This window comes from Sphaerodactylus townsendi, linkage group LG03, assembly GCF_021028975.2.
Source record: "Sphaerodactylus townsendi isolate TG3544 linkage group LG03, MPM_Stown_v2.3, whole genome shotgun sequence".
NCBI classification, from domain to species: Eukaryota; Metazoa; Chordata; class Lepidosauria; order Squamata; family Sphaerodactylidae; genus Sphaerodactylus; species Sphaerodactylus townsendi.
In genome coordinates this window covers 120,266,686-120,293,139 of record NC_059427.1, presented here as the reverse complement: position 1 = coordinate 120,293,139, position 26,454 = coordinate 120,266,686, and the positions used below count along the sequence as shown (strand labels likewise).

The window sequence follows — 26,454 nt, the reverse complement described above, 5'->3', positions numbered from 1 at the left end:
GTTTGGATCATTTGGCAGCTGATCTTTGTATCTCCACCCCACCCCACCCCATTCTGCCTTTTCTGAGCTGTGGTTGTGTTAAGTAGGAGGGCTGTTAACATAGCTCACACATACCATATTTTAGACAGGAATTTTGTGTAGGAGTTTTTGTTTTTAAATGGCCAAGATACACAGCTGTTCTTAATGAATAACTTGATATAGTAAATATTTCCAAATATGCCAGTATTGTGCTTCAAACTGATACCTCTCTAACAAATCAACTTTGATCCCCCTTGCTGTTACTTCAGGATTTATTGGATGGCAAGAACTGAATAAAATAAGAGCTTTAAAAACTGTGTAGCGGAGTTGTATGAGTGGTCTTATTCCCTACTAATAGGTTGAATTTATTTAGATTGTAAAGATTATTCCATGCCAAAATTGACATTTTGACAAACGTACATTTATTGAAATACTTTCTTACATCTCTTTGCATTCTCAGTTTCTTTTGTTTCCACAAAATTAATTTGTGTGGGTTTTTTTTAAGTGCTGGCTGATCTTAGTTAGGCATGCAAAATCCTGCCTTTCTGGCAGAGGAAAGATAGTGAATTGGTAATCAGTATTATATTCAGAAAATAAGTCCATGGATCTCTTTACATGAGGAGGTGTGTGGAAGAATTAGCACCCTGTCATTTATAGAGGCCAGCCGATTTCCTTTGATTTATTGGTGCAGAAAATACAATTATTTAGTTAGAAAAAAACATGAGAACCTGAAAATACAAGGTGCCGGGTGTTTATGAATATACAAAATCCACTGTGTGACTGTTTGTGAAGTTGGCATGGGAGTTGTTAGCATGTGCACATTAATTAAGAGGTAACATGCCATGTGATTCTATAAAGAAGAACATGAAACAATATGGTGATTGTTTGTGGTGTATTCATGCACACAATAAAAGTGAATTTAAAACATTAACACAATCTGTACAACAATGTTTTGTAAATTTTATCCATGTAGAAGTTTAGCCACAATATGTTAAATTGTTGTTTTGTGATTCAACAATTCCTGGTTTCTCACAGGAAACACCCCCCCCCCCCCAATTATCAATTTAGTCTTCTGTTGACTTTGGAAATAGTGTTAAATCCAGTCATTCTGTAGATTTTTTAGTCCCATTCTTCTTCTTCACTATCATCAGTAGCTTTCTATTTATGTGGCAATCCTCTGGTTCCCAAGAACCGTCTACTTACCCAAAGTCTCTCTGCTGCCACAGTCTCCGCCGTGAGCATGTGGAGATTTCCTATGCAGTAAACCGACGTGGCCCACTGGAATTTGGGGCAAAGGGAGGCAGTAGAGTCCTGAGGCCAAAGGCAGATTTCGGTCCCTTCCCCTTTGGGCACTCTGCTACCATTCCTGGACAGAGGGACAAATCGTTTGGCGGGCAACCCTCCACTATGGCCAGACGTGGTACAGAGCACTTCATTAGTGCTCCTGCAACCTTTCTGGCTCTCTCCAGCATATCAGCAGCATTCCAGGGGTGTGGCCAGGGTGCAGCCGACATTAGTTGGCTGCCTCCTTGGTTTGCCTTCTGGGAAGCTGGTGCCCAGTGCTTTGACTTACGCCACCTTTTTTGGTTGGCGAAAGCCCACTGAGCCCAAAGAAGGGCTTTTCAGTGGTGGGGATGGGTTTTTGTTTTTTACCTCCCTGTACCACCAAAAACCCTCTAGGGTTGCCATAGTGCTCTGGGTTGGACTGTAACACATAATAAAAAGGGAGGGGGATTGCATTTATATAGGCAGTAATAGAACTATAGGCAGCTGCTAGGGGCCTTCACTGAAGATGTCATGTCTGGTTGGGAGTGTTAAGGAAGACTCAGCTGTGTTCATAGTACTAGTGCCACCAATGATATTTATACCAGCCACATAGATAATGCCAAATTAAAAAAATGTTTTGTTTGACCAAATGATATTGATTGTATTTAGTGGAGCCCTTTTTTTTTAGTTTGAAATTTCAGAATTTGCTCACTAACTGTCTGATTCTTAGTTTGACAGTTGATTGTATGTTTATAGTATCTCCATAGCTAGTCTCTGTTCCACATAAAGATGATAGTAGATTGTATATTCCTCCACCACAGATCAAAGCATGCCAGACTTTCTTTGTTGTAGAATGCTCTGCCTGGGTCCTAGTGCCTACCCAGCTCTGTTCCCCCATCCGTCTGAAAGTAAAAATACATTTTGGCATAAATGCTCTTGTATCAAAGTACCATGTTCAATCATGCACAAAATAGTGGTTTTGACAACAGCAGTGTGTAAAAATGAAATACATTTATTTGGGACTATATTCTAATGTGGAAACATAACTTTCGAAACTATTGCACTTCAACTGACTGAACTGTCACCTTTCTGTGGAACAGAGTATAGTCAGTTTAAAACAAAAACAAGTGGTTATCGGGTGAGCATATGCAAACTTTTTTCAAAAACATGTTGATGAATGAACTAAGGTGAAATCATTTTTTCTTAGTTCACTAATTCATTTTGTTCTCTTTCCTTCTTCCTTCAAATTTGTGACTCTTGTTGTCAGCATAAAAATTCCAAATGTTCTTGTTGGCAACCCAGCATTGTCATTTTTAGTGACTGTGATGTCTTCGTCTAGTGAAATGATGAAATATATATTCATTGTCATGAAACTCTACTGCTGGAAATACATGCTCTTTAGTCTATACTTGCCATGAAAATCGTGAAAGAGGATTGGCGCGAGAACTGCAGGACAGAGAGAACAGAGAATTTTAGGCAGAGGTGGAACAGCAGAGTTTGTATTTGTGATATAAGAGTATGAGAGATTTGTGTGGGAAATATTTTGCCTTTGTCATTGAGATGCCCCTGTCAGGTTGGTTTTTTCCATACTTTTTCCAGAGTTCCACTTTGAGGCAGCTGGCATATTTTAATGAGCATTGTAGGGCCCAGCTGCTTCCATTTCCTATCAACCCATGTTCATGGTTAATCTTCTAGATCTTTTGCCATCAGGGTGAAGCATGCCTTATTTGCTACTTACCATGAATTGTAAATCTTACTGGGGAAGCTCAGCTGGATATTTAGTCCATGATGTTCAGACAGATGACTCTGCCTTCTAATGGAATGGATAAAAGGGTATAGAATTTTGGCCAAAATGCTGATTCTTCAGAATTATCACTGGTAAACCCAATTTCAGAAGGAGTGGCCAATGTTGGCATTTGCTGCTTGACTAAGAGACTAGATCATCAAACATGCATGAGCAGATGGTTAGTCCTGCATTGATTACAGAACACACACCAGCCAAACTCAGATGCTCACAACAATTTGTGTATTGCTGGCATACTTCTATTTTGCTATAGTAAGGTAATTTTAGGCCTGGCCAATCCAGCTCACTGGATGTTTCTGGTGAGTCTCTCTGGTAGGAAGCAAGGTAACTTTTGAAATTTCAGCTTTCTGTCGTTGGGATTTAGATATTGTTTATATTTTATTGAGATGAATAGGAAAACATGGCACATAGTTTCTAATTGACGTTACAAGTATACATTATGTTCGTTTAACTGGTTTATCTAATGTTCCCGTCTCTCTGGACAAAAGCATTATTGACCTGATTCATTTATTTAGCTCTCAGCCACTAAAAGCTATTTTATTCCTTGACATTAATAATACCGGTAAGTAGTATAACACCTTTTATAAAAACCAACCAAGATCTTATAAAAGATTAAGTGCACACTTTCTGATTCCCCCAAATGTTGCATCAAGCTGGGTGTTGAGAGAGGAGAACACATGTTTCATGGCATTGCAGAAACCCAAAGTCTGCTTTTTGCAGTTACCTTAACATGGAGGCTAGAAGGTGTGGCAAACTCAATCCATTATATAGAGTCAGGTAAAGATCAAATTTCCCCAGGGGCTCCTGGGATGAAGAAGCAAAAGGGAGACTCTTCATCTGAAAACTGAAGTCAGCAATTGATCAAGACCTTCACAAGTCAAGACAAGGGGGGGTGTGTGTGTGTTTGTTTTGGTAATGAAGACTTCCGGCAGTTATAACTGGATGCTTGTTTCTTATGAAAACGCTGGTCTTAAAACATTCTCTGTTATATGTCTTTCCAAGGTTGTACTCCTTCATGAAGCTGCCTTGCACTGACTCAAACAATTGGTGTATTGTGGTCAAATTGATCTCAGGCAGAGGTTTTCATATCACCTTGTAGTAATGCACTGCTGACCCAGCAGCACCGTGGTAGAACGTTGGGACGCCAACGGACCTACGGCCTTGCTGGTCGCACCGCATTCCCCAATTCTCATCCCCTATGAGTCAATGTGGGTCGCTGAACTGTTCATTCAGTCAATGGGCTTAGGGACAATGGTCTGCCCCCAGGTGAGGATTAGGCTCCAGACGCTTTACCGCCCTCTCTCCTCAAGACGAGTTGTGGCAGGTGAGATCATGCACTACATGGACATCTCCAGGGTCTTCCGTCTCCTCGGCCATCTCCCTACCCAATCTCCTTTACACGCTCAATGAAAACCCTGTTAAAGGTGCCGAGACTGGAAGCATTGGCAGAGTTGTCAGGATATCAATGTCCCCTCAAGGCCTCTGTTACGCTGACGCTTCCACCAGATGAAAACCTCCCTCCGCTGCCCCGCCTATTCTTAGCCGGTTTACCCCGCGGGATGACGGCAAGCTGGAAGTCAAACCGAATCCTCGAACCTCCACCCTGCCCACCGTCGCCTGGGAAGGGCAGCCACATATCAAGTCCGCTGATCGGCGATCCAGGGACCACCGCTGCACGCCAGTCCGGATCGGGCGCATCCAGAGACATCGGCCCTAGACACTCTGGCCCCGACGGGAAACACTGGTGAGTATGGGAGCTTGCAAAGCAGGGCTTTTATGACAAGCACGCTGGACGTAATCCGCAAGCCGCGAAGGGTTTGCAGGTCCCTGAAGAGAAGGAGCTGGCAGCAAATTGGTTGAGGAGATTGAAGCTCAGTGTCCATGGTACCCAGAGGGGGGACATTGGAATCTTGTTGACTGGAAACATCACGCGACTCTTCTCAAGACAGAGCCTCACATACCGATGTCACCGCGTTACCGACGTGGAGACAATGTTTTGTCGCCATCAGCCTGCAGACCTATGGCTCCCTTTGGCAGGTCACTTCCTCCTTCATCTTTCACCTTCACTCAACCCCGGAATTTTCTCTATCCGCTTAAATTGGATCGCTCAGTCCCTCCTTCTGCCCCCTGCTCCTTCACCCATTTCAAACTCTCACAATAGCCGCCTCCCCGTTCTTCATTTTCCTCGGGCCACTCAGACCCGCCATTATCAGAATGGCGCGGTTTTCAAAACTCTCGCAGAACGTATTAGCCACGATCTGCAGAAGAAAGAAACCCTGACGGAAGACGATGTCAGATTCTTGCATTGTGCCCCGGCCCATTTCACAGATACCGAGGGGGAGGGCAGGGCGCCATTCCTCAAGGGTTGTCGAGTATCGCTTCCCCACAACATCCTCACTGAGGCTCAAAGCGGTAAAAGGGACGTAGGAGTCACCAGCCCCTGAGGTGAGAGGTATGCCAGAAGCAGCCCCAGAGGAATCACTAATGGTTCCCGACGACCGGAAGACCACCTTCCGTATGTTCTGAGCTCCTGCACAATTAGATCTGGGAGAGCTGAGTTCCGCCAGCAATGCTTTTAGCAGGGCAGCCCGGCGGCGCCTCTACACAGCCGCTTCAGCTTCACGGCTCGGGATGCCTTCAGTAACCCCAACAATCAGATCTGCCTCTGCCGGTGGCCACCCCACGTCGCTCTGAATGCGCCACAAGGCGCTTTTGAAAGTCCCCACCGGGACAGCCAACCCAGCATCTCGCAGAAGCTTCCCAAGAGCCCTATGCTGAGTTTGTGAACAGGCTCCAGGAGGCCCCTCAAGAGGCAGGTTGACAACGAGGGAGGCTCCAGGGCTTAACTCCTGCCAAGGAGAACGCCTGGCTGGAGTGCCGCGAAGCCATCACTGGTGGCCCAGGGAAGGAACCCCTGAAGCAACACATGCTCAAAGCTTGCCAGATATCGGGTCTTCATCAAGCCAGCCTTCTAGCCGCCTTCTCCGCTTCGCCATGAGACAGCCCCTAGACTTAGTGTCTCACCATGGCAGCCAGGGACATTTCGAGGAATTGTAGGCTGTTCATGGGGGCCTACAACCCTGAGGCAGGAGGGTCTCTCCCTAGAGGCTAAGACCCCAGGAAAGCCCAAGACCGGGCGCCTCCTAATGTTCGCTGAGGCCACTCGGCATCTCCCCAGCTCCGAACCAAGATCCGCGACCTCAAACCCTTTCCCCGAGCTCCCCATGAGATCTTCACAGTTCCAGCTCAGTATAGTGATCCCATCCCCACGGGAGACCATTGGCTGGTCTTTGCCAGCTTGCTCCCCCCCCCCTTACGCCTATACTTCTCTAGTTTTGATAACTCCCTTCACTTCCAAAGTCACTCATGCCTCCGCCTAGTGCCCCAGAATGGCACGATTGCAAAATCTCTGCAGAGTCCACAGTCACTGAATTGCAGTAGAAAGGAATGCTGGACGGAAGAGGGACTGCCGCTTGAGTTCTCCTCAGAATGCCCTATAGCCAATCTAAGTACAGGACAATGAGGCATGGAAAGGGGAAGATGTCGCACAATGGCCTTAAGCCAAAGTCCTTCAAAGAAGAAGAAGCCCCCTTTGGCCTTCCAGCTGTAAGGTTCTAACCAGATCTCATAGCCTCTGAGCCTGTGCAAAGCCCTAAGCTCAAAGCTCCCAGTGGCAGCAAATCGGCTAGCACCTCAGAGAGAGCAAAAAATCTCAAATCAGAGTTGCAATCCCTCCTGCTACTTTATATGTGCTCTGTGGCTCATGTATGTTCTTGTATGTCTTGCCCCTCAAGAGACCCCAAAGGATTTTTCCACGTTTCTAAGCTATGCTCTTGTGCTTCAATTAAAGTTTTTCTCCTTCTGATTATGTGTGCCAATGTTCCTGAAAGGTTACCTATCACAGCAGATCCTACTTTTAAACGTGGGACACAGCTCGTATGTTCTCAGGATACCGGGATGGGACCTGCTTCAAGCCGCCTCCCATCTTAGTTTAAACCTTCAAAACTTCTTTCTTCAAACCTCTCCTTGAGAACCTTTTCCTTCGGCCCATCTGAGCCTACACTACACCATGCATAAGTTTACATATGAAGCCAAAATCATTTTCATGTTCTACATTCCTCTGCTGAGCTCCCATAGTCAAGCAGCTAAGTGGGGGTCTCTCAGCTAATTTATCTTACAGCTCCGGCCAGGAAGGTAGGAAGCGAGTCTTCAAACCGCCAAAGTCTCTTGACGGAGGTGGGAAGGTAGAGCTGACTTCCAAACCTTCCCCTGCCTTCCTTTCTGCACACCCTCCTTTCTAATGGGCTGACGACTTCAATCTCTAGATCTAGGGGATCTGATAAAGTGGTTTTTTGCAACCCCCCACCGGCTCCTGTGGGATCAAACCTCAAGCCCAGGAAGGTTTTCTTGCATCTTCTGCATTCTGTGATATATATTAATGATATGACTATAATTTCAGAGTTGTTCAAGTTGCTTTTAAAACCCACACCTTAGACGGTGATTGGGATCGCTTTTTAGCAAACAAACATCCCAATCTGGATATGACCTCCCTTCTCCTAAGCCTTCGGCAATTCTTGCCTTGTATCTCTAACTTTGAATGTTGCAAGTGATCAAGCATGTCGGAATGGGCCAACTGCTCAACGAAAAGCTTGGCCAAACAAACGAAGAAAGGGGAGTAGTCTCCCCTATTGACCCAATCAAGGTCTCATCCAGCAGACCATATTGACCCAATCAAGGTCTCATCCTCCCATCCAGCAGACCATATCCAGCACTTCTTTCTCAAAATTGCCCTCACTTCTCACTCAGGCTCGAGTCTTCCATTGTCATCTATAAGGGACTAACTCAGCCAGCACGCAAAACCTCTGGGAAAAGCTGCTGTTTGTCTTTTCTTCCATACAGGGAGCCCAGCTCGCCATGCCAGACCAGCCCCATCCTCGGGAGATGGAGCCGGGCCTCCCTCTTGGAGGATCCGGACCCTCACGCCTGTCGAGGGCCCGGAGCTGCTCAGCCTGGGCTCTCGAGATGGGAGGGACTCCTGAGCCAGCACACCCATTCTTCCACAAGGATCACAGCTGGGGCCACCCCCCCTGGGGGGGAACGGGCAGCCTGGGCTGTGGCTCAGGAGGTTGATGCCGCTGTTGCTGCTCCTCATCTAGCACCGCTATTCTCCTCTCCCGCCCCCCCTGGCTGAAGTTTTTTTTGGAGTTGCAGCTATAGGCCCCTGATAGATTAACCCTTGGAACTTCCGCTGTTCTCAGCCGCTTAGTCATTGTTGGAACACGCCTCTCTCACACAACCTTGCTCGTGGAGAATCACTGAACCTGCAATGCTAAAGACTACTCAGTAGCTCTCCTCACGCCTCTTGAGAGAAATCCATGGACTCTAACGCCATCAGCTTCTGTAGCTTTGGTAGTCAAACAGCAAGAGCTATGCATTGACAATTATGCAACTACCGGTTGCCTTCCTTCCGTATATCATCCAGCCTATGTATCGCTTAGCCATGTTTTATTGTTTAAATTCTATTGCATGCCCTAATTTTTGAAGTTATGTTATTTGTTATTGCTGCATTTCCTCGCTTCGTCTGTCTGCCGGGACTCTCTGCTACCCTGCTCCACCCCAGGGAGCCCAGATCACGCACGACGCCGGCCTCGGGCCTTGCCTTTCGATCCCTCCTGTCAAACGACGCTGGGTCAGCCTTCCAGCGGAGCCTGTCTCCCCGCGAACTTCCCCTTTGTGGAGCCCCCGACTTGTTTCCCTGTAACACTCAAGACTATTACCGGCTGGCCTGTGCCCCTGCTGGGCCCATCAATTCTACCCATTGCTCCTGGACGCCTGGCCTCCTGAGCAGCAGGTTCTGGCCAAGCTACCCTGTATTAACGCCGGGCCATTGATTACTTTATTGTTATTACATCACCAAGGTTGTGAGAATGTATATACATGTGTTGTTTTAATCTTCTGATAATTCCCAATTGATTCATATAAGGAAAGTTCTTGAGCTGCAAGAAGTTGTATCTAATCTGGAAGTATGATGCCTTGCCCACAGGACAGGCCCTCTGAGCTATTGCCGGGAGGATGGTTGAGTGCTATTGTACAGCTCTGCATTGGTTTAATTTGTGTGGCCTCATATCGGATCTTGTTTCTCTGCTCAATGTGTCTAATATGCCTGTAACGTAGAAGCCCCTCAATTCTCCTACTCCCAGCAGCTGTTCTACTGTTACACAAGCAGCTTGGTCAGCTTGACAGCCCATGGAGGAGACAAAGCCCTTTTAACGCCTCTTTAGTATTTCATCCTTTCTAAAATGTGTGCGCGAGATGTAGTAATGCACTGCTGACCCAGCAGCATCTGGTAGAACGTTAGACGCTTAACGGACCTACGGGCCTTGCTGGTTTAATTCGCACTCCCACTCTCATCCCCCCCTATGAGTCACGGGTCATGAACTGTCTGGCTCAGTTCACCGGGCTTATAGGACAATGGTCTTGCCCCCAGGTGAGGATTAGGTCCAGACGCTTCCTCTCCTCAAGACGTAGGCCAGGTGGAGACTGCTATGCATCACATGATGATCTCTGTGGTCTCCTGTCTCCGCCATCTCCCTACCCACCTCCTTACACAATGAAACCCTAATAAAGGTGCCAGAGACCAGCATTAGGTAGAGTTGCTGGGATCACGGGGTCCTCAAGGCTCCTGTTGCTGACGCTCTCCACCAGATGAAACCTCCTCCGCGTCTCGCCTATTCCTTAGCGACGACCCTGCGGGGATGACTACATCACCTACTGATTGTTTTTTAAAGCTAGAATTGCCCGGGATCGAACTTGGGCCCTTCTACATGCAAAGCAGATGCTTTATCACTGAGCCACAGCTCCTCCTTGTGTTTTCTGACCCTGGTTAAGGTCTTTCTTCCTGCCTGTTGATGTGTGAGTTTCTGAGTCTTTGATGGACTGATTTTGTTTGCTGTGGTGTTCATTGTTTTACCCAACTACTGTATGTATCTTGTCAGGTGTAAGACACTGTTAGATAAAACTTTATATATGGCTGGAATAAGATCTCTGTCCTGTTCTTATGTGGATAGAGCTAAGCTGATTAGATGTCTGTAAGGATCTTGAAGTTTTGGCATTGATATACCTGTGACCTTTTGGTTTTGGAAGCTAGGAATACATTTATTCCTAGAAATGAATCTCTTAAGTCTTACAGCTTGTGATTAACTAGTAATTAGAGCGAGTAAAATAATTAGACATTTAAAAAGTTCTATGACTTTAGTTTCTATTTGCTTTTGAATATGTTTCCCTTAAAAAAAAAACCCCAACTGAGTTCTATTTCAGGTTAATTCTGACCAAGCTTTATTACTCCGTATTATCATTCTACAACTTTCATTAAATTACTGGAAAATCCAGTACTCCAGATCCAGGTCAGTCCGAGATTAGTTCTGGTAATTTTTGATTGGTTTTTATGAGGCACCTTTAAGTGCTTGGCTCCTTTATTAAAGTTTTGTTTGAGTTTGATGTAAATTGTGATAGCATTACAGCTGACTTCTCTCCTATTTCTAGATGACAGTGGGGTAATTACTTCTCTGGCGCTGTGACAAGGAATGCTGTGCATTCATTCTGTCAAAAGTCAAATGATTTTCTTTGTTTCTCTGGTTACCGCTGAAGGCTAGCACTGAGACCAGGGTGGCTGACAACTTAGATTCCAATCCCCAAAGCATCCTAGCAGCTGAAGCCCCATTAATTCAAATGGTTCTTGTGCCAGCAGATTGCTTTTGGGATTTGGTTGCTTGGTGGGGTTTCATTTGAAAGATTAACTTTGGTAGAAACCAGAAGTAAAAATAAAAATGGGGGAACCACATGAAAAGGTGAACAAAGTGCTTGTTTCTTTATTAATGATTTAAAATAGGGGGTTTTTTGCCAGTTTTTCTCCATCTGCCAAATCCCTTCTTCTACGTAAATAATAGATATGCAAGAGTCCTGTTCTCACCTTAGCCTAAGTAAAAAGCTTTGAATATATAGAAATTCAGGAGACACAGAAAAATCCAAGTCAAGGAGGCTGTAGTTCAGAGCTCATTTTTTTGTGAACTGTTCATTTCTTGGGATGTTTTTGAGATGAAGAAGAGTTTGGATTTTTGCCCCACTTTTTTCTCCTGTAAGGAGACTTACAAGCTCCTTTCCCTTCCTCTCCCCTCAACGGACACCTTGTGAGGTAGGTGGGGCTGAGAGAGTTTGAAAGAACTGTGACTAGTCCAAAGTCAGCCAGCAGGAATGGAGGAGTGCGGAAACACATCTGGTTCACCAGATAAGCCTCTGCCACTCAGGTGGAGGAGTGGGGAATCAAACCCGGTTCTCCAGATTAAAATCCATCTCCTCTTAGCCACTACACCATGCTGGTTGGGGTGGTGGTGGCGGCCTTTGTTTAAACAGAGTTCAATCATGTAGGACATGGACATCTCTGATGGGTTATGTTGCTCTTGATAGAGCATCAGTACTGCTGTTTCAAGGGTGGATTGTCGCCTTCAGAATCTCTTCTACTCAGCATCTTGTTTTTGAAATGGTTCTGGTGTGGTTGCTCTGGAAGGAAAGCACACAGTTGGGAGACAAACATAAGAACTGCAGCTAAAAAGAAAAGCTACAGGGGCTTTAGTACCATTCATGCATGCCTATATGTGCACTTGGAGACGCTGACTATACTTCCTGCTACATCTCACCTCAGTATAAAGCTAATTGGATCTCCTTCACTGACTGAATTTTTTTGCTGGCATATCAGATCATTAGGGAATGTCTGCAATGTTTAACTGAAATTTGGTACATATTCCAAGACAGCCTGATGCCAAATCTTGTCACATTTTAAAGTCTGGCAACCTCTGCCCTAGCATGAGGTTTCTTTCATAGTAGCAACCAGTGTTCATTCAGTAAACAATAAATATGGTATATTTCTAAGGGTTTATTCTTCATGTAGTATTACATTCCTAGCTGTCACTGGAAATTACCCCTGTCTGATCTAACATTACATGATAAAGACAGCTTCAAATATCTTGTTAGTGGCGCAATTCTTTTGTGGTTTTGCAGCAGTAGGCTTATGCTGCTATCCCACTTGAATGTTTTATCATTTATGTAAGAGCAACTAGGATTGCAGAATAAACAGTACATTTACATTCACATGTGTAAAATTGTCCGCTGGGGATGCAAATCTATAACTTTCTGATTCTTTTTCTTCTGCACAGAAATCCAACCTTCTGGCTGCACTGGTATCTCTTTTAGCACCCTTTCCCATTCAGCTCCACAGTTCTTCTATTTCTGTCACATACTCTTCTGTCCCTCTCTTCCTGCCCAGTTGCTCTTGATTTTTTAAATATGCTATTAAGTGCTGAATGATTTCAAGTGTTAGTCATAAATAAATGATCTATTTTGTACTAAATACATTGATGATCATTTGTGCCTATTAGTATAAGGAGAGAGTGGGCAAGCAAGGCTTTAAATAGATTTACCAGGTCTGAAAGTATCCTGTGAGAGAAGAAACCTTGAGAAGACCATTTTTCCACCCGAGCAGAGAAAGCCAGTCTATGGTCATGTAGTCTGGTTATGGAACAGTCCACGTAGGCTGGGTATGGAAGCCAGTCTATGGTTATGGAACACTTACCTTGGGGCTCTTTATTGTGCAGTGGGCTTGTAGTGTAGTCTCCTCATGTTTCTCTGTTTACACATAACGAGGCACTCACTCCTTGCTGTGCAGCTTGTTTCCTAAAATCTCTCCTGGGCCTGCTTTTCTTGGTTCTCTCAACTCTCATCAAGTCTCTCTTAAAGGCACAGTTCCCACCAACTCTCTCTTAAAGGCACAGATCTCATCATACCCAGTAGTCTCAAATTTGCTGACTTTGTAAAATCCTTTAAATTACTGTTATATCGATAATTGCTGGTACTGCAGTTACATTGATAATTGTAGCCCTTTCCAATAATAATCCCCCCGCCTGTTTTTAAACAACCTTGTTGTTTTAATTTTTACTTATATTTATTACTAGTAACTGCTGCTTTTAATGGGTTTAATGGGTTTAAGTTTGTGTTGTGTTGATTTGCTGTCCTAGTGAACAGCCACATTGTGAGCCGCCTCGAGCCCTTCGGGGGTGAGGCAGCCTATAAATGCAATAAATAAAGAAGTAAGTAAGTAAAGAAGTAAGTAAGTAAAGAAGAAAGAAAGAAAGAAAGAAAGAAAGAAAGAAAGAAAGAAAGAAAGAAAGAAAGAAAGAAAGAAAGAAAGAAAGAAAGAAAGAAAGAAAACAGTTATCTGGACCACATGCTGTTGAAGAAGGGGACCATGTCCTAAAACTGATATTCTCTCCCCCTCCCCTCCCCTCCCCTCCCCCCTCTCTCACTTCTTGTTACTGCTGCTGCTGCAGGAGGAGAGAGAGACTTGTTATTTAAATATTCCAGTATTAGATCTGTCATTTTCAATAAATCTAATATGGTACAAATGCTTGAAGTTGAAATAAAGTTTTAAAAAGCTCTGTAGTGTGTGTGTGAGAGAGTGAGATTAACACCATCCTTGGAAAAGGGGGGATGAGTGCACGGGAGCATTGGGCACATGGCAGGACCAAGTACTCTGTGTTATTATTATATCGATATGAGAATTTAGAGGTCAGTGTGTTTTGGCTCAGCTTGTGTGGTTGAGCTTCTTTTCTTTGACTTCTACTTTCTGGCTACCAAAAGGTGCCAGCAGGATGAGTAGGAAGGAGCTGGCAACATGGAAGTGGGGACAAGGGGAAGGCATGGATGGTAGTGGGAGGGAGTGGGAAGGGTGAAGCTGGGTAGGCTGGCTGTGGGTGGAGAGAAGATGTTTGGGGCAAAGCTGTGCTCACTGGCAAATCGGCACACTCTGGCGGCAAAGCAAATTAAAGTCATGCCAGAAGTAATGTCACTTGGTCCAGAGAGAATGGAAAGTGAAAGCAGGGCTTGAAGAAATATGTCTCTACAAGAAATCTTGCAGCATTGGATATTTGCCCCACAGCGCTGCAAGCACCTTGTGCATAATCAGCCAAAGAGTGTTGCTGTGTTAATTAGGGGATTCCTTTACAGTGCTTGGACAGACATTGACTTCCTGTTGTGTTGTTTACTTAACCTATATATACATAAATAAGGTCCCCCCCCCCAAAAAAAAAAAAAATTACCAGGTATCTCCAGGGAATACTGGCCCTGAAAAGCTGCTTTGGAACTTCTGCATCTTAAGTGAGTCGGAAGAACATTGGTTCTCTAACAGCTTTCATTCAAGCATTAGCATTGTTAAACACTTCTGATGCCACAGGCAGGGATTTTTTTGTGGGAGGGTGACAACTTGTTCAGTGAAGTTTGGTTTCAGAAGCTGGTACTGACAGACCGCTGCTCTGCCCCTTAGCCACTAGCCTATGGATTCCCACAAGCCTCCATCTTGTTCCTCATTCTTTTCAGTGTCTACATGAATTCCCTAGGTAAGGTCATTTTGGAGGTTTGGGCTATGTTTCACCAATAGACAGATGACATTCAGCTTTATCTGTCACTTCCAGCAGATATCAAAGAGGCTGTGGAAACCTTGAACTGATGGCTGGAGGCAGGGATAAGAGAATTTCCGAAATGTATATATTTGGCTTCCCAGATCTCTTATACACATGAAAATTTTATTTCATATTAATGAAGTTTTTCATTTATATTGATGCTTAGTTTGTAGAAATGGAATGTTTTGTTTATGTGTTGGGACCCCATTTCCTTTTCATTAAATGTATGTATGACGTGTGTGACTTAGAATTTTTTTTTACCTTAGCTTTTGAATTTACAATTAATTAATTTAAATTGGATAGGAATGTTTGAATTTTGTGAATTAACCTAAAGCCTTCATTTTGAATGGCTAATTGCAGATGGGAGACTTCCGAGGAATACCAGGGTTGTGATGCTGAAGCCGATCATTGCAAACCACTTCCCAATGTCTCTTAAAAATCCTAGAGTCACTATAATCAGCTGTGATGATGGCAAAAAAAATCACAGATGTTCATGGATTGTTATAATTCAGTAAAGTGTTACAGTGTGAATGAGACATATTAAATATTTAATTAAATACGGTTACATGATTAGTGGAAGTCTTCTTGGCATTAACATATTTATACATTATTTTCTTGTATAATTGGCAAAGCTTAAATGTGTGAAAATCTTTCGATGCTCTTTAATTTTTAATTACACTTCATTCACAACTGTATATTCTAGCAATGGTGTGTGAACTTGCTTATTGGCATGTGCATTTCTGTAAAGCTCAAGAAATTACCAGTTTCTTTTATGTCATTTTGTGCTCCAAAGAAAAATACTAGGGTCCTAAAACAAAAAAGGTTCTTATATCCTAGAGCGTGCATCATATTTGTTATAGGTGCTGTGATCATATTTGTTATAGGTGCTGTGATGGCTGTTACATTTTCATCTTGGGAAATTCCATGAGGTAAATATTATATTCATGGGGGTTGACCTCATAGGTTGTGCTGTAGTACAGAAGTCCTCCAGTACTACTGGTGTCTAGAAAAGAGTTCTATGCAGCCAAACCTATCTGTGTTACAAAGCTCTTACAATTGTAAGGTTGCATGGAGCTCCTGGTAGTGAAGTACCGCTAGTGAAGTACCGCTAGTGAAGTACCGGTAGTTAAGATTCCCAACCTACTAGTGAGGCCTGGAGTTTTCCACACTACAGAGATCAATTCTCCTGCAGAAAACGACAGTTGCAGAGGGTAGAGCAGGAGAAATTGAAGTTCCTTTCTGGTATCACCTTCAGATCTCCAGAAATGTCCCAAGCTGCAGTTAGCAACCCTAGGAGAAGCTGATTTAACAACTACCCTCGTCATATTTTGTGTCTATGGAAGCTTGTGTGTGATATGTGGCTTGATGACTTTGAAGTCAAATAGTGCATTTATTTTTCATGGATAGTTGGCTTTTCTGGTCTGAAATCTCATCTTAGCAGGATTGTGCTTTCTCAACACAGATCATTCCAGTGAAAGAGACTTGTGGACAATTTTTTCACTTGATATGCATGCTTTTTCAATCTAGGAAGCATACCTGGGGAAAACTTCAAGTTTGAAATGTATTTTGTAAGTGACTTGGTTAGTAGTAAATACACAATAGTGGAATTGCAGATTTGGAAGCTGAAACCCAGAAGAAATCTATGTTGGTTTAGAAGAATACTGAGGATTTCTCTAGGGATTTTCGACGTGTGATTGGTTCCTCTAGTAATCCCGTAATGCCTGTAATGACTACAATCATATCAATAATTTTATAGTGGTGGGCAGTGCTTGAGAAATCAGTAGTGGACAATGTCTTAGAAGTTTTCACGTTCTTTCTTTGAATAATCTGAAACATTTAGTCAGCTATAAAAGAATATATATTTGATGGGGGTTTTCTTACATGATTTTATCTGCCTCAAAATATTCTTAATGAATTAAATCATTTTTATTTGCTCACTGTCTTGTTGAGTATTAACTAGTTTGCCAAACACCCTCTATCGAATGACCACCAAGATAGCTAACCATTAAGTGGAACATTATAAAACCCATCGTAGAATCAACTAAAACAACAAATAAAACCAACAATTGAAACATAGGGTGGGAAGGAGAGGTCATTAAGGAATGGCAAACAAAAAAAGTCTTCACTTGCCAGAAGACAGTGTTTGGAAAGGAACAGGTGAATATCTTGGTGGAGGGAGTTCCTCAGTTCTGTACAACTGAAAAGCCCCTCTTTTTCCACCTAAACACATGAGGAAGGGCACCCAAACAGGGCCTCAGAAGATTATTGCATTGGTTTGGTAGGTTTATATGAGAGTGTGTGGTCCTTATGCTGGTTCCAAACTGTATAGGGCTTTAAAGGACAGTGCCAGAACCTTGAATTGGGCCCGGAAACTGTCTGAGAGTCAGTGAAGATAACAAAGTGAAGTTGTACATTAATACAGACTGCAGTGTAGCCAGGAAAAGGGGGCATTCATAAAGTGTGTCAGGCATCAGTTGGGTAGCAGCATTATGACAAAACTGGGCAGTGGTATGGGCTGAATTGTATTGTTATCATGTATATGCTTCTCCAGGACAGTTGTTTAATGTGTCATTACTTGGTGCTGATTCATGTAATTTTATTTTCTTTGAATTCACCTCATTTCACATGACCTCCCATTGGTTGTGGTCAGGTCACTATACTACAGGGATAATTCGATATACATAAAAACACAAGAAGAACCCTGCAGGATCACACCAGTGGTTCATCTTTCTGTTTTGTACAGGTTCAGCGTGTCCCAGAACGCTCCTGAATGCCTAACAATCTAAACCCTTCTTCCCAGAACCGCCTTCCCGCATGTGTTGAGACCCCCTGATTTGTCCCTTCCTCCTGCCCCTGCCTGTGGAACCGGTAGCAATTTTGAGAAATGCTACCTTTGCTGCAGCAGCTAGATATACAATTTATTAAAAATGTGAAATAATGGGTGGGGAGAGAACCCTACCTCTCTTGGCTTTCCACCAGAAATGTTTGGGAATTTTGAAATATAGGCAATACTTATCAAGCCTAAACTTGCTTTACTTTTTTAACTACATTCTTGCACATTTACAGAAAAGTATAAATGTCTTTGTTTAAATGAAGCAATTATAAACATACCTGATGTCACAGATGAAGATGCATAGTGCTGTGTCACAAGGAACATAACTGTATCTTGTTTTTCTCTAATTGGGAAAATAGGGAAGGTAATTGTGTTACTCCCTGGAACGCCTTCACCACACCCCCACAGGGGCACATGTCTGCATTTGGAGGGCACAGTTTATGCTAGTTCCCCTTTACACAGTAGCCCCCATGAGACATTCATTACAAGCCATTATTCAGAATCCTGACACCCTCTGGAGGAGGTTTTGGAAACATGGGAGGGCAAAGGGGGAGTTGGAAAAGATCTCTTCTGCAAACTCCAATCATGGTTGTTTTGGAACAAATAATTGTATGCTGAAAAATAATCACCCATCAGGCGCGCACATGTGTGTGTGTGTGTGGTCTCTGTGTATCACACTGTTGGGTTTCATTCCTGTGCAAAGTAGTCAGAGGCAAGGTGCATTAAGAGGAGTCAGCAGGTGTGCTATATGAAGTATGTGACACCATGTTAGGGTGCAGCCTGCTTGGCAGATTCCTAGGTTGCATTCTTATTCCAAATGCCTGATGTTCTACATTACTGGAACGTGCTTTTCCTTCATCTACTCCTGTGCGTGTCTAATGGAACAAGCCTTCTGTAATTTCTAGGATCATTGAAGTGAATCTTGGATCTAAGATATTCGCAGCTGTTTGAGTTGGCTGGTTAACAGTATTATTTTTAAACACGTCTTTAAAATGTATTTCACCCATTCTGAAAGGAAATGTTTATCAAGAGGCTTTTTCCAGTTATTTGATTTTCAGACCAAGAAGGATGAGTCCCCAACCACCACCACATCTTCCCATTTTGTCCCTGGACCTATATGGTGGCAACAGCCAAATGTGGTTAACTATATAATCAGTATTTCTTGAGTAGGTCTTATATGCAGATGTAGGTTGGGTTTTTTTCAAGGAATAAAAATCAGTTTTCTAGACTTCATGGTTATATATGACGTGTAGTACACCAATAGCAGGGGTATCTGCTATTCTCCTATGCTATGTTCCTCTCCCCGTGATAACCTTTATGCTCATCATCTGGCCATCTGTTACCACAACATCATGACAAACATTGCAATCAAAATTCTATCAATGCAGAATGAGGAATCAGGATTGTGCAGTTTAATACAACATAAACAATTTTTTCATTTGCTTGTCTGGGGCAAATAGCAGCTATTCTTGGATGAGGAGTAAATATAGAAGTAGTGGCTGGGAAGGGACTGGCCAGCTATTGCTGCAGCACTTATTCAAAATGCCAACGAACACATAAGTACTTGGGGTGCTGTGTGGGCTGTATGGCCGTGTTCTAGTAGCATTTTCTCCTGATGTTTCGCCTGCATCTGTGGCTGGCGAAGATGCTAGCCACAGATGCAGGTGAAACGTCAGGAGAAAATACTACTAGAATACGGCCGCACAGCCCGGAAACCACACAACCCCCCAGTGATTCCGGCTGTGAAAGCCTTTGACAATACTTAAGTACTTATTTGAATTATTTTGAATGCAGATCAGGAGCAAAAAAAGTGGTGTGGAAGAAGAATAGTTCTGGGCCTCCCTTGTGAGCTCCATAAAAAAGTCCATTTTTTCTTTCTTTCCACAGGTACCTGAAGGAATTTCGCACGGAACAGTGCCCCCTGTTTGTGCAACACAAGTGTACTCAGCACAGGCCCTACACATGCTTCCATTGGCACTTTGTCAACCAGCGTCGCCGCCGATCTATCCGCCGTCGGGATGGCACCTTTAACTACAGTCCTGACATTTACTGCACCAAATATGACGAGACCACAGGGATCTGTCCAGAAGGAGATGAGTAAGTTACTGACGGCTGCATCTTACTTGACCCGATGGAGCTTCCAGCCTGCCCTTTGCAGAGAGGAGAACATCCAACAAAGCAGCTTTTAGAAATCTGCCAGAAGAAACTGTGAAGAAATATGGAGGAACTTGAACAAAAAAATTAATTACGGTTGCATCACACCTGTATATATATATATATAATATATATATAGTCCAATATTGAAGGCTTTAATTCAAAGTTTTGTGCTCTGGAATGATCCTAGAGAAATTAGTCAGGGTTACTTTAAAAATGTGTGGCTTAAGGATTGGAGCCTCGTTATGTCCTTATTTTACAAATGGAATTCTTTTTCAAATGGAAAAAGTGCTGGATTTTACCGCCCCGAGGATTATAATCATGTAAAAACAATGACATATTGGGAAGCATGTTTCAGATTTTAAGTTTCTACGAGCTCTTTTTTTTTTACTATCCCTCCCCCTCCCCTGTAGGTGTCCATTCCTGCATAGAACTACTGGTGACACTGAGCGGAGATACCACCTACGCTACTACAAAACTGGAATCTGCATCCACGAGACTGACTCAAAAGGAAACTGTACCAAGAATGGCCTCCACTGTGCTTTTGCTCACGGGCCTCATGACCTTCGCTCTCCAGTTTATGATATCAGGTCAGTGGAGCTCCTTGTCTGTGGAATTGTGCTTCCTGAGCCTAAATAGGAAGAATAAGAGTACAAACCTGCTGCCTGTGTATCATGTTGACGCATTCCTTCTGTGCCACCCCGCCAAAGCAAAATAGTTTGTTCAGCATGATTTTTTTTTACAGCTGATTCTTATGGCTATTCGTATACCGCTAAAATGAGCTTGGGCAGATACCATGGGGCAGAGACATGTGAGGGTTGTTATTGTAAATGGCTTCAACATAAGCCCACTAGTCTCTCCACCAGTCTCTGGACAAGAACCCAGCATGGTGCTTGTCAGACATATGGATACAACATGGCTAGGAAGACATTAAACCTATATTTCTATCTCAAATGAGTGTCAAAAAACTACCTTTTAGTTTAAAAGATGGTGTGTCTTGATTTCCTTAGACTAGATTTGTATAAGTGGCTTGAACACTCTTTGTATACCATGGCCAAATTAGACATTTGATGGCACACACAGGTTAGGGAACTTTGTTCTTCATTTAACACCTGGAAAGTGAAAGGAGAGCTCATGATTTGTAGGAGAGATTTGGCAAGAGGAAAAAGAGTACTTAACCATTGCTCTCTTTTTTTCCTGAAACTTCCTCTTCCTCACTTTAGTTTTTTTCCACTAAACATAGTAAAAATTTGAGACCTCCAGTTGGGGAAGGCTGCAAGGGAAGGATTAAGTACTTCCTGCATATTCTTCCAGCCAGTTTGCAGCAATTCATTGCCAGACCTTTTTGTCTGCCACAGACATCCATCTAACTATCCTCAGCCAGCTTGAAATTATTATAAACCCGTGGGTAAAAATCTGGTCTTGTTTTATTTATTTATAAATAATTGTAAGCAAATAAATTTAGGAGGCTGTTCTTAAAGAAAGCATGACAACTAGAGTGGTGAAATTCTTTCCAGTAACTTTATTACAACGAAGAACATTTAGGTCAAGATGTTTATTTTATGATCAGATTTATGATCAGATATAGAAACTGATCTAACCGTGCTGCTGGTTCTACAGATTTTGCAATGAAGACCAATGTATATTTATGAAACCAGAGCGTCTGACATATCATAGAGTTTAGTCAGATTTCTTTTGCAAGGTGAGAGGAAGCTTACATGCTCTGATAACTCTATAGAAGCCCGATGGTTGGATTCTGATCTCACATTCCATTTATAATGTCCCTTTACTGAATATCAGTGTAGATGTGTGTACTGGATAGGAAATCTATAGTTCAGGGATCAAAGATGAAGGGTCTGCGTATAATTTGTTAGAGTGGGCAGTATGTGTTTTATGGTCGGTTAGAGTTTTATGCCTAATGGAAGTGTCAGGTGCTCACATGGGTCTGGAATCCCTTGAAATTGGCACAGCAAAAAACGGGGTGGGTTTCCTGTAGTGTGGCAGTTTCTTTTTTACTGGACAAAACATCTTTTCTCTATATTTTCTCTGTCTACCTATTGTTCATTTCACCCTGTTCCCTAAGGGAGCTCCAGGCCATGGAAGCTTTGCAGAATGGTCAGACCACGTCAGAGGGTGGCATAGAGGGTCAGTCTGCAGTTGCCGCTAGCCATGCTATGATAGAGAAAATACTTAGTGAAGAGCCAAGATGGCAAGGTGAGTTCCTCGGGATGGGTCCTCTTCTCTTGGACTGCTCCCTCCTCCTCTCACATGTCTTCCTGCAGGAAGGAATACATGTGTCATCACTAACCAGTCTTGCCTGTCTTCACAGACACGACATATGTTTTGGGAAACTACAAAACAGAACAGTGTAAAAAGCCCCCACGTCTCTGTCGCCAAGGTTACGCCTGCCCTTACTACCATAATAGCAAAGATAGAAGAAGAAGCCCTAGAAAACACAAATACAGGTACAGTGCCTTAAGACCTGGAGAGTGAACTGAATATGGCTGTCCTTCTGGATAGTACTTTTACTATAACTTCAAAGTGGTGCGGATAAATCAACTATGATGGGGGACTGATCTGCGGACTAGATGATTAGTATGTTACTCAGGCCTGTGAAGAATCCTACCATACTGGTTTAGTGACTTGTGGTATAGTGACTTTCATTGTTAAAAGTAATGAAATATTCTTGTGGCCAACTTAGTGTGGGTATGCATCCCCTCTTATAAGTTCCTGACAATCCTGAAAGTCCCAACTAAAAGCAGCGGATGGTCTTCGGAGTTGGTCTGAGTATTGATTCACACTTTGATATTGAGGCTGATACAGTCCTTCCTCATAATTGTAATAGCTCAGTTTTCAAATACGGAGTCACGTGTATGTACTGAAGGTGCTCCCACTTGAAAGTGATGCCATGTATCAGCACTTACTGTTTCACACACGCACAAAAAGGGTAAGGAATGTACATGTTTATCCGTCATTTGTCACCTTGAGATCTGTTCCCGCTGCTATGTGCTCTCTTCTTAGGAGGGTCTAAACCAGTGGTGGTGAACCTATGGCACGGGTGCCAGAGGTGGCACTCAGAGCCCTCTCTGTGGGCACGTGCGCACAGAGTGCATCATGTGGGGGGGAAGCACAGATTTTCATGGGAACAACTAAAGCGTGATCCTTTACCTGAGAGTAAGCTCAGTTGCTGGCAATGGGGCTTGCTTCTGAGTAAACCCTCCTAGGGTCGTGATTCACCCGTTTGAAGAGTTGCACGGTTGCTTCAAAGCAAAGCCACTGACTACCACCAAGCTTACTCCCGAGTAACGCACGCATCAGAGCCAACCATTTTTTCTAAACTAAACATCAATATTCAGGTTAAATTGCCGTGTTGGCACTTTGCGATAAATAAGTGGGTTTTGGGTTGCAATTTGGGCTCTCGGTCTCGAAAGGGTTCGCCATCACTGGTCTAAACAAGACCTGCTCTGTTCCAGGGAAATGGTTCACATTCTCTTCTCCCAAGTACTTGCATTTTAGTGCTCCACTCTAACATATCTGCATATTTGAAATCTTCCAACTTCTGCTTGAGTGCGCTTTGAGCAAAAATGGTCTGTAGTGGGCCTTAGATGATGAAAGAAAACCTTTCGCTTCCTTGAGGAATGCTATAAAGCAAACAGCAGATGAAAGGCTAAATGAAGTGGCTAGTAGATCTGGATTGTTGCTTAGGGCAATGTGATAGTTTATTTGAAGTTGCTAAAGTAAGATGTGTATATTCATTGTGTTGCATTTTTAATTTAAACATTTTTTAAATTTTTTTATATAGGTCCTCTCCATGTCCTAGTGTGAAACATGGCGATGAGTGGGGAGATCCTAGTAAATGTGACAATGGGGATACGTGCCAGTACTGTCACACCCGCACAGAACAACAATTTCATCCAGAGGTACAGTAAAAACCTCTTTCTATCAAACACACAGCTAGGCAAATGGAGGGATTCTAAGATTTTATGGGTGCTGACAAGAGTGCCTGAAGATGTACTATAAACATATTTGAAAGGTCTGAGGAACTTGGGATGCCAAATTTGCTTAGGATCTGAACATTTTTGGGAATAGTTTTCCAGTGAGAGCGTGCAATTGACAGTGGTTGTGAGAAACCAGATGAAGACCTAAAACTAGATGGGTGAACCTAGGAGGAAATATGAGGTATGCTGCATAGAAGGATTGTGGGAGGATCAGGAGATGCGGATTAGATGCTCGTGATGGCAGGGAGCCTCAGTTCCTGTTTGCCATCACACCTGTTCTTTTTTTCCTTTTTATCTGCACTTTAATCACAAAACAATCCATGCTCACAGTGGCAAACGTTTACAAAATATGAAAGCAGTGTCATAGTCTGGAGTGAGCATCCTATACACAGAATCATAGCTGGGTTAAATTGCAGCTGGGTTGAACTTTGTGACTAAGCCACCGAAAGGTTACACAGTACGATCCTATGCATGTTTGCTCCCACTGTATTTGCTCCCAGGAAAGTACGCATACAATTGCAGACAAAGAAAATCATGGGTTGTCCAGAGTGTGTGAATGTGTGTGTATTTAGGCAAGCCTGGTTGTTCCTATTTAGTTTACGCAGTCTCCACCAGCTGCATGACCCTTTTGGACACTAGGTTAGTTGTGTAGCTGCCACGGAGTGGGGAGGAGGCGCCACATCCTGGGTGTGTGCCATTGGTTTCATGTGGGGGTAGGAAATCGCCCCTCCCCCTTCCCCCCTCGCCCCGCCCTGTCAGGCCCGGCAGAAGCCGCTGCTGGGCCAGCCTCACTCAACCAGGCTGCTTTTTCAGCTGGCTGCTCTTTACAGCCAGCTGAACTAAGGTAAGTGTGTGGGGGGGAGGGGCGGGGGGCACCATTTTGCCCCTCTACGCTTCTGCACTAGGTGCTAAGTGTGCCTAGTTGCTAATTTGGACACTAGATGCTAACTGTCCCTAAACAATGTTGTACAGAGGATATTCATATTGAAATCTCAGAGAGTCCATGGAGGTCTCTAGTGAACTGGGGATGCCCTGTGTATCACTTTGACAGTTGCAAATACCCAGTGGTGTAGCGCCAAGGGGAGGGCGTGGCGCACTGGGCGCTCGGGGGCGTGGCAGGGGCTCAGGGTGCACGCATGCCCCGGGCGCAGTTCCCCCTCGTTACGGCCCTGCATATACCTGAAGACACTTCCACTAAATGGGTAATAACTAAACCATTATTCAAAGGGTATCCTGTAAACTGAGGTTAGATCTCTGGGTAGATCCAACACTGGGAGCCATGTTCCTGTTGGAAGAGTAATTAACGCTAATGAAATATGTTAATATATGAGTTTCTCAGGCAGAAACCACAAAAGCAACTCTGCTGGAACTGAATCATGCATACAAAGCATAATTCTAGAGATTTCAAACATGCGTTGTGCCTCACAATGTTTCTCTGTCCCATTATTGGTGTATCTGTGTGCTCAGTATCATCATGCCACAATCCATATTTTGTTTGACTTTCCAGATCTACAAATCCACAAAATGTAATGACATGCAACAGTCTGGCAGCTGTCCCAGAGGTCCCTTCTGTGCCTTCGCACATGTAGAACGTATGTAGTTTTTTCTTACCTTGCTATAAAACTTGACTCTCAGGCAGGGGCAAAGTAGTGTGACACAAGCAAGTGAATAATAAAAAACAGCAAGACATGAGAGCAAATATCCGACAACAAACTATCAAATGAATTTTATTTTACATATAATATCATTGTACACTGGAAAAAAAAACTCTTTAGCAGCCAGGTGGGTATAGATACAGTTGTAGTTCCTCAAAGCAGAAGTGACATCAAGTGGTTACTCAAGGAACTGTACTGTTTATGGTTTGTTGTGGGTAACTTATAATGTGCCATATTAAGGCTGTGAACATGTGATTATTTCTGTGGAACAAAAGAAAGAACTTCTCCATTTTTTCTTAATTTTCTTTCTGTGATGCAGAAAATTACTAAAAGAGAGTCAGGGAAGCTGTTAATTTTGTTTTGCAAGTGCCAAAGGCATGAAAATGGTTTTTAAAATTAGGGCTTTCCAAAAAAGCAAATATTCAGGGCATTTATTGTGGTGAAGTAAGTGGCCTTGAATATTTTTTTTCATTTTAGATGGTTATATGAATATTTATATAATTAGGCAGATAAGTAAACTATTCATTTCTCCCCCACTCACTTGTGCTTGCTCTCTAATGCAGAGCCATTCCAGCTACCAGGGGGCTGGAGGTTGCATGTTGCACCGGGTGCACGCCTGGAGGGGTGGGGGCGAAAAATCCCCCCCCCGGCGTCCTCCCACATACACACACTTACCTTCGTGAAACAGTGCAGGCTGAAAACGGCCTGGTGGGAACTACACTTCCCAGGAGACCTTTGCGAGCCCCAGGGTGTCATGGGAAGTGTAGTTCCCAATAGGCCATTTTCAGCCTGAAGGGAACAGGCTGTTTCTCCAGCCTGCACTAAGGTAAAGGGGGGGTGGGGGGGCAGAAAACACAGAGTGCGCACTGGGCGCACTCTGGCCCAGCTGCGCCTCTGTATACAAGTGTTGAAGAAGTTCAGACAAGCATGTTTTTTTCCACATAGGGAACAATGTCTACAAATCTTTCCTAGATTATAACAAACTGGCTTACTTGCAAGTAAGTGCCCCTGAAATGACTTGACATCTGACCAAGTGCTCATTGGATTGGGGTATAGTTTTCAGCCAGCTATTTCCAAATTTCCAAATATTTACTAACATAAACGCAGATTCACTGGGATTGTATGAATGGTTACAGCTGCTATTCTTTAAACTTTGTTGGAAAATTTTTTAAACTTTCTGGATGACGAACTAGGAATTGCCTTTTCCCCCCCTTATGGT

General features: G+C 43.5%; 1 protein-coding gene across 3 annotated transcripts in view; it reads left to right on the top strand.

Annotated features, from left to right (window-relative positions):
• Nucleotides 1-26,454, top strand: part of UNK (unk zinc finger) — a 65,185-nt gene that overhangs the window by 16,876 nt on the left and 21,855 nt on the right. For all 3 annotated transcript variants that reach the window (XM_048488591.1, XM_048488590.1, XM_048488588.1), the window contains exons 2-7: nucleotides 19,316-19,525; nucleotides 19,996-20,172; nucleotides 21,666-21,796; nucleotides 21,912-22,047; nucleotides 23,385-23,502; nucleotides 25,088-25,172. In XM_048488591.1, coding sequence (XP_048344548.1) covers nucleotides 19,316-19,525; nucleotides 19,996-20,172; nucleotides 21,666-21,796; nucleotides 21,912-22,047; nucleotides 23,385-23,502; nucleotides 25,088-25,172 — 857 coding nt within the window. The remainder of the gene's footprint in view (nucleotides 1-19,315; nucleotides 19,526-19,995; nucleotides 20,173-21,665; nucleotides 21,797-21,911; nucleotides 22,048-23,384; nucleotides 23,503-25,087; nucleotides 25,173-26,454) is intronic.